This window comes from Chaetura pelagica, unplaced genomic scaffold (genome assembly GCF_000747805.2).
Source record: "Chaetura pelagica isolate M959 unplaced genomic scaffold, ChaPel_1.0 scaffold341, whole genome shotgun sequence".
In the NCBI taxonomy this organism is placed as follows: Eukaryota; Metazoa; Chordata; class Aves; order Apodiformes; family Apodidae; genus Chaetura; species Chaetura pelagica.
The window spans coordinates 1,252,837-1,265,696 of record NW_009952151.1 but is presented as its reverse complement, the minus strand read 5'-3'; the positions used below and the strand labels follow the sequence as shown (position 1 = coordinate 1,265,696).

Below are 12,860 nucleotides of genomic sequence, written 5' to 3'. Positions count from 1 at the left end.
AGCAGGAATCGAGATGGGGACAAAGAGGCTAACTCTCTTTTGCCAAAGTAGGTGTGAGGAATGTGGAGAAGCCTGGGTGATGTCTACTGGGGAGAAAAAAATACAAATCTCAGTTTCCAAATCACTCATGTTGGACACTTTTATCTTTTTTTTTTTTTAATTTCTGAAAAGATGTTAGAGGGGAGAGTAGAATTTAGCACTTGCCATTCATGACCTTTTCATACAACCCTGTGCTCTGTGTTTTCCCTGAAGCAGGCAGGGGGTCTGCACTGAGCTGACCTGTGCTTCCTTTTTGCATAGACAGTTTCATACAAGGTGGTTTGTCTGGCTCCAAAAGATGAAGAGGAGGAAAATGTGTTGGTTGTTTGCCCTTGGCAGAACCTTCTTGGCACCTTTTCTCTGAGGAGCTGCAGCACTTCTGTTTTTAGTGACGTGGAAACTGGCAGGGCTTCCTGCTGGTGGGGATATGCTTTTTGCTGAATCAAGTTCTCTTGAATTGAAAGTTTTTGGAGGTCTTGACCTTGTATGTGATCCAGTTTTCTCTGAAGAGTGGGGACAGAGTGGTGGCTCAGAAGATACTTGCAATATTTAGTGCAAATTGGTATGTACCTACTTGTATCTCCTGTCAGTAATACAGACAACAGCCAAACTCTCATCAGCTTCCACCAGCACAGGACAGTTTCCAAGCTGACCAGTAGCAGGAGATGCTGTTATTTCAGATGGCTGTTTTGTGAGACCTTACTGTGAATTGTTCAAGAGTTGACTTGACTTCTACCCTCAGCCACGGGATGCTGCCAAAAACACCTTACTCTCTTCAAAGTGCTATTGTCTGTCCATCAGCATCTCAGTTTTGCTTTGCTCTGAGTCAATCAGCTGTTCTTCATCTCCACCAGGTATCATTTAGGCCTACTGCTGCCCCTTCAGTAGTGGTGTGGTCACATATAATAATGGTAAGAATGAAGCTATCAAGACACTTTCTGAAGGAAAATTAGTACTGAAGGTGGTACATACTTGCTTCATCTTTCAGCTTTGCTCAGTCCATTGGAAAAATGAACCTTGTAAATCTTATAACTCTTTAAAAGAGTTGCAAAAGGAGCAGAACTGCTTTGATTGCAAAATTGCTAATGCTTGCAGATAAGACTGAAAACCAAACAATCTCCAAAGAAATGTTTGCAGTCTGTATGAACAGCCTAGGAACTTTGTTTTCTTTCGCATTTTCTTGAAAGCAGCAAGTGATACAACCAGAACACAAGAAATCATGTACATTTCATCATGAGGTCTCACATTACCAAAGGAAAATGAATCAATTTTGGTGGTTCAGTGACAGTGATGCTACTAGCAATGCCACTAGATATCTTTCTTATCTGAGTGGACAATATTACATGCCTGAGGAGATGGTACCAGAGGCACACGTGACTGTTCCTGAGCTGAAACAGCAATTAATGCCTCTGCATTCCTGGACTGTGCAAAGGTAGTGATCATAACAAGAGCTGGCTTATGGACTTTCTAAGTCCTTTCCTTATCCTGTTAAAGTGTAGATAAAGTGAATAGGATTTTCTCCAGAAAAAGTGCCTGCTGGGATCATCCAGTGCTGCCGGGCTTTGGTTTTAATGCACTTACAGCTAAACAGGCAAGTAAAAAAACCAACCAAACCCAAAGCCCACAACAAATCTTTCTTGTAATAAATAGGTAGATATATCAATGCTTACTCCAAATAAATGTTAGCATCTGCCATGCAGGAAGCCTGAGTCATGGGGTCCTGATGTCAGGCAGCCCCACAGCCCAGCCAGCACACCCACAAGGTGTCGGGGTGTGCCTGTGTTTGCCCTCAGTGCTCACAGCTCTGCTGCCAGGGTGCTGTGCCACGCTGAGCCAGCTGGGGCAGCCTGCCCTGCACCAGGGTTGCTCTACTCCCATTTGGGAAGGTAATTGTTATAATCGATGTAATTGGGTGAAGTGCTGAGCATCTGCTGCTCCTGCTTTGAAGGTTGTGATTGTCTTCACTGCTCTGTAATTTTCATTTCATTCCCTGCTGCTTTGGTATGTGTTGTGTGACCCGAGGCATGTGTCCAGTTATGGGATCAGGCCAACAGAAGAGTTATCCAGTCCGCTGTTTGATCTGACTGAATATCCCAAAATACCACTCAATTAGACCACAAATGGGAGGCAGCAGGAGTCTTGGACTTTTTCTACAGTGTGTTTATTAATTGATATATTAATGACAGTAACATGCAGCCCTGGTGAAGTGCAGCACTCAAAGTTTGCATTTGAACTGCTGTCTAAATCAGCACTACTACAAGGCAGGCTGACTGCATCTCTCTCTTGGGATTTCAACAGTTAATCATTATCATAAGATAGCCCAGCAAGTTTTGTGTTTCAGTAAGATAAAAGGGAAAAATACATCCTGTGCATGTCTAAGAATACCTGACAACATTCTGTAGCCCCTGCATTAAACAAAGAAAAGCTTTGACCGCCTTTGAAGTCACCTAGGGTTAAGTAGAAGTCCTTTCTTGTATGCTGTGCCATACACACTAGTGAAGCATAATAAATACAGACAGAAAGATTGAAACCACATGCTGATGTCTCTTCCTTACAACTTGATAACAGCTCTCTCTCTAGAACAGACTGAGCAGGGGCTGAGAGCTGTGTTACAGTTTGATATGAGGATGAGGCACTTCTCTGGTTTCTGAAACAGCACATACTTGGAAAGTGGTGCAAGCCTGAAATCTTTCATATGCCAAAGAAGCAGCTGTAGTCTGGACAGGATGAAGAGCTGGGAAGAGCAGCCTTGTGATTTTGAGTAGACGAAACAATCATATGTAGTCAGAAGCTGAGCAGGAGCTTGGAGAACAGAGAAGCCAAAGCAGATGTTGCAGTGTGTTAAGCTACTGCTGTTGCTGACTGAAGGTCCTGGTTTGCCTCTGTCTACGGATACTGAATTTCCCCCTCCTTGTAGCCAAAGCAGGAAGCAGCTCTGTCTGTTAAAAGGCTGAATTTACATTTGTAGAACAGGCAAAATGTGTAGATGAGAACGAACAGCCTGGGCATGAAGAAGAGACAGGGCAAAAAAAGGGACAGAAGGGTCTGACAGTGGAAGATTCATGTGCATAATGGTGTTATTCTGACCTGGTAGAGAGCTGTGAAATTAGTGCAGGGGGCTGTTGGGTAGTGTATGTGATGGTAATGGTCATAAGACTATTGGGAAGCCAGTTGTTCTGATTTCATGGTAGAAATATGTGAATTGCATTTTAAAAAGAAGTTTACATTGAAGAAAGAGGGCAAAGAGCTAAGTTGTATTAATAACAGCTTATTTAATAAGCACCATTTCTCTGGAGACTGAGTGATTCAGGGTTTCTGTGGAATGACATACCGTTGTATATCTGCAGATTTATTATACCTTAGTATTGCAATTACATATTTATATAATCTAAACACACACACACATATGCAGACAGAGAGGTTAAATTAAGGTTATATAGACAACATCATTCCTAATTTTATCTTTTGAAAAACTCTGCATTGCAGCCTTAACATTTTTGTAAAGCAGCATTTGGAGTATGAGGTGGCCCACAGGCACCAATGGCTCATTTTCACTGCTGTCAACACTGGTACAGATGTAAATTGAATCCACGGGGCTGCTCTTCCTTACATGTCCTAGATGTAGGCACTGAGCTCCTTAAGCTTCCTGGAGCTGTTCTGCTGCACTTAATTTGTCTTGGTTTTCTCTCCTCATTCTTTTTGCTATTTTTTCATTTCAGTGCTGAACTACAACACTATGGCTTATGTTCACTGTTAAAAAATCTTTAGAAAGGTGTCAGGAGAGTAAACGGGAGCATAAGTTTTGCATTTCAAAAGACAGGGAGATCAGCAGGGATGCCCCCTGGTCTTGCATTATGTTGAATTATTTCCTTTTTCCTCTGGCCTTTACAGAAGCACAAGTACTGGCTTGTGTGACTCCAGATCTTGCCTCTCTCCTGTTGTGTGGCTTTTCAATATTCTCGGCCATGTTTTTCTAGGCAGAAATCTGTTGCTTCTGTAAAACTGGTCACGTTTTGCTGAGATGCACATAGCAGAGTTGTGCAGGCTTAACCCTGGGAGCGACTTTGGCTTTTAAGCATAGTGACAGACTGACTTTTTATGCAAAAAAAAACAAACGGGAACTTGGCTAAAAAAAGACACGTTTTCCATTTTCAGCTTGTCCAGATGGATTCTTTGGGCTTGACTGCCACCAGGTGTGCAAGTGCAAGAATGCTGCTGGCTGTGACCACGTCCTGGGAACATGTCACTGCCTCCCTGGCTGGCTGGGAGAGACCTGCGAGCAGCGTATGTACAGAGCACACTCACCATCCCTGTTCCCAGACCCTTTCAGCACTCACATGGGTTCTCCTGGGAACGTAAGATGATCTAGCAGGGTATAATTTTAGATAGGTCGCATTCCTTTCCAAAGATGCCAAAAAAGGGAATGATTTTTGGTAGCTATGTAAATAATCAACCTCCTTTTTTTTTTAACTGCTCTTGGCACTTGTCAAACATTAAAAGCATCAGTTTTCAGTAGCAGAGCTGTCTCCTGCCATGTGAGGAATCTCTGCTTTTTAGTTTTGTGCAACATTAAGAGGTGAAATATTGTTTCTGATATATCTTAGCTAATTATCAACTATGAAGTGACAGATTACAAATGTGCCAAGATGAACAATCAGATATGGGACTATTTTGTTATTTGAGAATGAAAAAATAGCTTAAAAACTAATTATTAGGAAAATTATTTGTTTCTTAAAAAAAAAAAAAAAGAAGTAGGTTTCCTATATCCTAGAAGTATCTCACAGTTTTCAAGCTGTTAAGGGTTTCTTTGTGTTTGCACACGTCCATATATTCTCTTCTGAGAAATTGTTCACTAAATTTCATGGCAAATTAAATTGTTTTATTTATCTGGCATTACACTGTAGATCACTGAGCCCATTTGCAAAATTTAGCAAATACAGTTAGCTTCTCAGCTCCCTAGTTTTGTGTGAAGATGTGATGTTCTATAGTTCTTGTTGGAAATATGACTGTCATCTGCAGAGCTGGGTTGTAGAGCTGGGGTCCAACAAAGCAGAGTGAAAGGAGCCAACTTTGGTTGTTAGTGAACACTTTCCTAAGATTTCTTTAATCAATAGGCTGTACATTTCTGCAAAAGAAAAGCAGCTGGATTTAGAAAACAGAGAGAAAGGGTGCTGGTATTGAAACAACCATATTCCCTAGATACACACTGTCATACTGTCAGCCCAGTTCGAGGGTTGTACTTGCTCTTGATTAAATATGTCTGTCATTTGCCCCCCTCCATACAGCCTGTCTTCTGAAAGGGCTTCTACTACGAAATTCCCTACTCTTTTGGTTTACCGGAGGGTCAGTGCTGATGAATCTTTCCACTTTTCAGATATTTCTGCAAATTCCTCACAGTTTGTTATTTTTGTCTCCTCGATGCTTGGCTCTCTCTTCTCCCATGGTGGTGGTGATACTCCCTTGTGAGTGCAGGTTAATGAGCTGACTGACATAAATGCAGAACCAGGGCTGTGTAACCATACCACAGAAAAGCTGCTGCTGAACAGGTACCATGTTTGCTTCTTGGTCACAGCCCCTTTTTACTGCCCTTCAGCAGAGCCATGACATTAGCAAGGTGTCACCTGGGCCCTTCCAGGCTCTTTAGACTCTGTTAGGGATGGGAAGATTTGCTCCTACATATTTCATTAAATTCAATTAAGAAATTGAGCTTTTTGTTAATAGCCTTCAGTGCCCACCTCTACTCTCCTGAGAAACTAGTTACTCTCTTGTGCTACAAAAACTAGAGCTTTATGCTGGGTTGATTTATTCCTCATGGTGGTGAAGATGACAAAGCCTCCAAGCTCTCCTTTGCCTGTAAGTAAAAGAGCAAGTTCAGTTAACAGTGCAAAGAGTAACCTGCTCCTCTTGGCTAAACGATGAATCTTCACTTTGATTTTAAGGCTGGGCCTCAGCCACACCTCTCCAAAGCTGCTCCAAGTAAGGCAACCACAGGTCAGAGATGCTGGCTCACAACTCCCCATCCTTGTTGGGTGTTTAATATTCACCTTGCTGGTTCCCAGGACTCAGGATCTCTAGCAGCTGGAAGGACAGCGCTCGTGTTCAAGTAATGAGATTGCAGGCAATGTGCTGGAGGATATTGAGGAATAATTTTGACATCATGGGATTTGAATTGATCTTAAGCCAGCCATGCAGTGCATTTTCAACACTGCTATCTAATTATGAGCAACATGGACAGTAATACTTTTTGTTGAAGCTGCCTAACACTTTTCATTACAAGACTCTGGTTTTCAATTGCTTGTAAATGAATTATATTAATCCAGGATGAAATCTGCCAAGCAAGTTCTGTCTCAGCTTAAGGTTGTGTTTGGTGTTCTTTTTTTTTATTTGGTGGTTGGTTTTTTGGGTGTCTGCCTAAGATATTTTAGCTTTGCAAGAAAGAGGTTTAGGAAAGTTGTCTTGCCTGTGTTGAAAAGAAAGTCAGCAGCTTCATTGAGTGTCACGATGCCTCAGCAATACAGAAGTAGGGACTCTTACAGAGGAAAGGCACTAACAGCAAAATTTTGAAATTTAAACTTTTCTATTTCTTCTTTCCTTTGCACTCATTACAAAAAAAAAAAAAAAGTCCCATGGTTATTTGTACAATCAGTTGTGGAACTTCATAAAATAGCTTCAATATATCTCTTGTCTTACTCTTCAGGAAAGTACTTTGATAATCAGGATTGTCCAACAGAGAGGCAAAAAAGGTTTTAACCACCTAATAGAATAATAAGAATTTTATTCTCCAAAACTTTCTGCTTTTTACTGGAATTTTCACTGGAAAATGCTTTTGTCTTCTCAGTAAGCATAACAAGAGCTTTGCACGTATACTCCAAAAACCTCACACAAACCACTAGCTAACCAGTCAGGGGACCTGGTTATGAGCTGCTTTTTCCTTTGGCTTGGTTATGATAACGTTCTGGTCTGTATTGTGGAAATATTTAGTTCTGCTCCCAAAATTGAGCCAGAGTTCTGTAGGATGGGCTGAACCTTTAACTTGGCAACCAAGCCTCATTTGCAGAACAAACTTTTAACCATGCTGGAATTGAGCTCCTGCGCTTTCTTGTGGTTTCAATGTGGATGGGGTCCAAGTGATGACAAAAATGAACGCTGTTTAAAAATCCTGGGAGAAATGGTGTCTGCGAGAATCACGTTGGGAAACTGAAAGCCCTCAGATGGGAAGAGAAGGGCTGAGAATGGGTCAGATATTGTCAAACACATTCACCCCTGAGGTCAAGACGCTTTCACTCTTCCCTTCCATCCCCAGGGATGTGTCCTCTCTCCTACCCAACTTCAACTTATTTGCTGTTTCTTGGGTGATATCTGAAGAAAACGGGGTAGTGGTGTTGACTGTTTCCCACCATTTCAAGCAATCCAAATCTCCAGTGCCGTGAAAACGGCAGGAATTTTATCACTGCCATTTTTCGTAGGCAGCAGCACTAAAACCAGAGCTGCAGCAAGTGTGCATTTGTGAGATGACTGCGTTAAATTTTCACCTGGGAGCCAGCTGCTTAACCAAACGCCTTGAAAATATCACCACTCTCAGACCAAAGAATGAGACTCTGGGTGAGCAAAGGCATCCAGCTGTGAAAAATGAACACTGAAAACAATGAAGTTGTCAGGTCTCGTACCAGGATGCAAATAAATACCCAGGCTGTCAAGCTGGCTGTTCTGCTGGACCATTAGTTTAACACAAAGACATTCCATGGGGCAGGGGATGGCAGCTGATCCATCACCCGAGTGATCCTGCCCTTTGATAAAACGTGCTTCACAACATGCTATGATACATATTTTTAAGCCACATTATTTAGTGTCAGGCATGGTTAATATATGGACTTGGGCGCCCTTACGATGTGAAAAGTGCCTTGTTGGAAGCCAGTTTCAAACTGATTTCTCCAGCATTAGGTTGTGTCTCAGGTTTGGCTCCCTTGATGCTTTCTGATGGGGTTTTATGGACTTCTCTTGTTGCAGCCTGCCAGGGGGACAGCTATGGGCCAGGCTGCAGCCACACTTGTCACTGTCACAACGGAGCACTCTGCCACCACATAACGGGGATGTGCCTTTGTAGCCCAGGGTGGAAAGGAGCCACCTGCCAAGAAGGTACTGTGGGAAATTCAATCCCTGACAGCAGATTATAGGAGGGAAAAATAAAATTGCTCAGGGGGCTGCATTGCTGTATTAATTATCAGCTCATTGCTCTGTGTTGTCATTGGGTTTTTATCCACGCAATAATGTGGCTCGGTCCATTAAATAAATCTGTGATGCTGTGTTGCAGGGGCCAGGGCTAGAAGCTTGACATGCACAGGGCAGAGTCATGAACTGGAAAGAGAGTGAATTCTGGAAGCTGATTAAGGGAGAAAATGTCCATAAAACTCCTATTTATGACACTGAAATGAAACTGTTTCTGTGCCTTACTTCACCATCCTGTGCACTCAACTGATGCATGTCATTACTGTACGAGGTTCCAGACACAGGCTAAATCCAGAACATGTGAAAGGCATCGGGACTTCCAGCCTCAGCAATTAGACTGACACATGACTGAAACACGAGCCCAACTCCATGGAGTCTTAAGGAAAGAGGCTGGCAAAGAAAGGCTGTACTGAGGCTCATAATTCACTCTCAAGTCCCTGCATCCAAGCTGCTAGAAAAAGTCTGTCCATCCCCATTGTAGCAGGCTCCTTCTGAGCTCCCCAGCTTACCTGGCTCTGTGAGCAGTGCCACAGAGCTGGCAATGCTGCTGCTGGTGCTCCTGGGTGAGCTGGGTGTTGGAGTCAGCTCCTCCAGGCAAGCAGCAGATGGTTAGGGAAAGGGAAGGAAAGCTGATTGGGGTATAGTGATACATACATTAATTTGGTTTCCCTTTAAAACCTAATATGAAGAGCTCTTTCCATGAAGGAATAAAAAGTTGGGAAGGTGTGAAATCATTCCTCATGATACAACCTATAATTTTCTATTTTGAATGAAGGTCTCATATCCAAAACCAAAGCACAAGTTTAAAAAGCTGTTGTCAAATATGAAGACATTGTCAAACATACCCTTTTTCTTTAATTATATGTTTGGGGGTTTCTTTCCTTTTTGGAATTAAGGAGGCAAAATCAGTGAGTGAGGGTGGGTGAGCTATCCTATGCACTTTTGCAGGGTGAGAACTTGCTTTTGAATCTTAAAAAGGTGCCACTCTGGCACATGACAGAGGGGAGGGTATTTTGTGTGTCAAAAAAAATTAAGTTCTATCTCTATGATGTGGTTATGAGGGGAACTGATAAGTTTGCTTAATGAATATTAAGTAACCTGTGAAATGTCATTGCCAGCTGTGGGTAGCAGGATCAGTTAGAGGAGGTGTGACTTTTGAGAGGACTGTAGAAAGAAATTCTGGAAAAGGGGAAATCAATAACTCCACTCCTTGGTGTTGAGAAACCTGGTAGCAACTAAGAGATGTTTTTAATATATACAAGCAGAAAATCTCAAGGTCATTTGATGTTTTATAGCTAATTCATTTCATCACCCATTTTGTTCCCAGGTGAGTTTTACACTGCTCTGTGTAATTCCTTATCAGTCCTGGCCCATTTTCAGCTAGTTGCACCTCTCACAGCATCTCCACAATCACCAGGGTGAGAAGGGGAAAGGTGGTGTTTAACCTGCATCCTTCTCATGCACTTCCTAACAGAAGACTTTTGTCCTACCTCCTCTTTGCAGCCTGTCCTCCTGGATGGTTTGGTGCAAACTGTCTGCAGCGCTGCGTCTGCCACGGCCAGGCAATGTGTGACCGGGTGACGGGCGAGTGCCAGTGTCCCCAGGGCTGGACAGGGATAGCATGTGAGCTGGGTGAGTCTCATCATGTCCTCCATCATTCCAGCACCTCGCTTTAGTTGGTCTACATGGAAGTTCAGCTCTGGTAGTGGCTGGGTTGAGATGGGTCAGAAAAAAAGAGAGAGGAGGGGTAGAGGGCTGGAGAACATTGGGTGTGGAGATGTTGAAAAAGTAGGGGTTGTTGAAACAAGAAGACTGAGGGGAGATACAGTTTTGATACTTGAATGTACCACAGTGCTAGAAACTTGGTGGACAAAGGAGAGGAATAAGCTATTCTCTGTCTCTTGGGGACAGGGAAGATTGTTAATGAAGCCAGTTTGAAGAGAGCAAAATAAATAAATAAATCATCCAAGAGGAAAACTATGTATTTCTAGATAATTTTGTCAGGGGAGGCTTCAAAATCTCATTCAGTGAAGTTTTTTAGGACCAGCTTAGGGGGCTCACCATATTTCAGAGGCATAAGTGTGTTCTTCCTGAAGTACCCCCAATTTGGCCCCCTGTCAGTGTCCCCCATCTCATTCCAGAGTGTGGGGATGGGAGACACGGAGAGGGCTGTGAGCAGAACTGTAGCTGCCACCATGGGGTCTGTGACCAGCACTCAGGGAGATGCATCTGCCACGCCGGCTGGACTGGGGACAGCTGTGATGTTGGTAAGGACAGTTCCTTCTGCAAATGCTTTATATTTTAACACTCTGCAGTCAGCCATTTCTGCCTCCTCAATATAAAAACCTTGTTGATTTTATCTCTTAGTTTTCCAGTATTCTGTATTCCGGTAAGAAGTAAGCCAATGTGAGCACTCACCATGTATCTTGGGAACCCCACAGGCAGGTCTCTGCCCAACCACAAACATATGCCTTTGTCCAAATCATTTTTATCTCCTCCTACTTCTGTTCCCTTCCTGCTATGAAAATAGCTATTTCTCTACCTTATGGGTACAAGGAAGAACATACAAAAATGGAGTGAGCTGTAAAGAGAGTTTGCCAGATCAGCCACATGCTACTGCATCTCTTGAAGTTGTCAAGGCGGGCTCAGCAAATTGACCTGTGATGGTTCAGGTTGCACCTGCCTTGCACATGGCGCCTGCCTTACACGTTACCTGCCTGCACACTACTCAGATATAAGTCATAGCTGTCTGTCGTACTTAGGTCCATGTAAATCCCTGGAATAGAAATTGCATAAGCAGTAGGTGTCAGATGACCTGAAATGTGCCTTCAGCTCAGCTTCTGACATGCTGTGACTTTTTAAAGCCATTAGCAATTTTCTGATGTCTCCTGAGGTGCTGAGGACTCACAAAGCATCAGCCACCAGTGTGACCTGGAAAGCTTTTGCACTGCCCACATTCTATATCTTAAGGCCTTGTTTTCTCTTTAATCACTTTGCAGCCACCTGTGAGGTGCAAAGCAGAACATGAACATAGTGTATTTTCACTGTTCAAACAGCTATCCTTGTGTCTTTGCATAATTGTGTAAAAGTGAATGACATCTCCATAGACACCATCTGGATTGGTACTCTGCACTATGATTTTAAGCCTTTTCAAACTTTCATGTGCAGACTCAATAATAGCCAACCCATTAATGGCAGACACTAAATGTTTTTGTTTTGTTTTGTTTTTATTTCTATTTCACAGATATCTTCTGGGCATGCAGTCTTCTAAATGTCCATTGCCGTGTGCAAGAGCAATATTAGATCATTTGAAAGAGGATGGTTTTAGATTAGATCTTAAGGAAGAATTTATTTTCTTGTGAGGGAGGTGAGACAGTGGCACAGGTTACTCAGGGAAGCTGTGGTTGCCCCCTCCATGGAAGTGTTCAAGACCAGGTTGGATGGGGCTTGGAGCAACCTGGTCTAGGGGAAGATGTTCTTTAAGGTTACTCCCAACCCAAACCATTCTGTGACTTGCCAATGACAGATGCTTTCTGTGCCACAAGAACAACTGTTGCTCTCTCTGCTTTTCCTTGCAGTTTGTCCCCCAGGATTTTTTGGCAGGCATTGTGAAGAGCAATGTGACTGTGTGCATGGCATGTCCTGCCACCATCAAACTGGGGCGTGTCACTGTGAAAAGGGATGGCGAGGGAGGCGCTGTGACAAACGTGAGTGTCTGCTGGGCGTTTAAGGAGGGCCCTTCCCTTTGGTTTAGAGGTTGCTCTTGGATCTAGAGCTGATGACAGGATCCTTTCACTCATGAGTTGCTCCACGGGGTTGGTCTGGAGGTGCTCACAGGTTGAGTGATCTGCTGGAGGGGGTTGGCTTTGCACCACCCTGCCTGGCCCCTGCTGTACCCTAACAAGGACTGGTTGCACCATTGCAGCTTGCTTGCCCGGCCGGTACGGCATGGGCTGTGCCCAGCGGTGCCGCTGCCCCACCGGCGTCCCCTGCCATCACCTGACAGGACAGTGCAGCTGCCCTCCAGGGTTCACCGGCCTCGGCTGTGAGAAAAGTAAGTGTGTGGTAAGAATGCAAACACTTTCCATGTAAATTAAGTAAGAAATTAATTTATTTGATAAAAACCTGATGATACAATCAGGGCCTGAAGAGGAAGGAGGTAACAACCTCACGGCAGTAAAGATGAACAAGGACTGCGTGTCAATCACCCCAAAGCTTTGGACCTCTGTGCCTGCCACTGTTTGGGCTGGCAAGGTTTGCTTTTTGAGATTTGAAGCTCTTAGGCTGGCAAAGAGCAGCCAGGGGCTAAACTGGATCAAAATAGACTGAAGAAATGCCAGGTGAGCCTGGGTTGTGCCCACAGCCATCACTTCGCCATTGGCAAAACAGCAGCTCTGCTTTTTGTTGGCCTTGTTCCCATGCAAGACCATCTATTCCAGCTGTCAGAGCTCATGGAAATGTCATTATCTGATTTTCCTTCAATGTTGAATTTGGCTGTTTGGAGCTCTCTTTGAAAGCAGACTGATTCTGTGACCCCAGCTGCATAGTTTAGACTTCATTCTTCCTTACAATGTTTTGCCTGAGTACTATTTTAG

At 43.5% G+C, this 12,860-nt stretch overlaps 1 protein-coding gene across 1 annotated transcript in view; it reads left to right on the top strand.

Annotated features, from left to right (window-relative positions):
* LOC104396990 (multiple epidermal growth factor-like domains protein 6) overlaps positions 1–12,860 on the top strand; it is a 174,015-nt gene that overhangs the window by 147,457 nt on the left and 13,698 nt on the right. Inside the window, 6 exon segments of the mRNA XM_010006906.1 lie at positions 4,195–4,323; positions 8,047–8,175; positions 9,769–9,897; positions 10,407–10,532; positions 11,844–11,972; positions 12,191–12,319. Of these exon segments, the coding sequence (XP_010005208.1) occupies positions 4,195–4,323; positions 8,047–8,175; positions 9,769–9,897; positions 10,407–10,532; positions 11,844–11,972; positions 12,191–12,319 (771 nt within the window).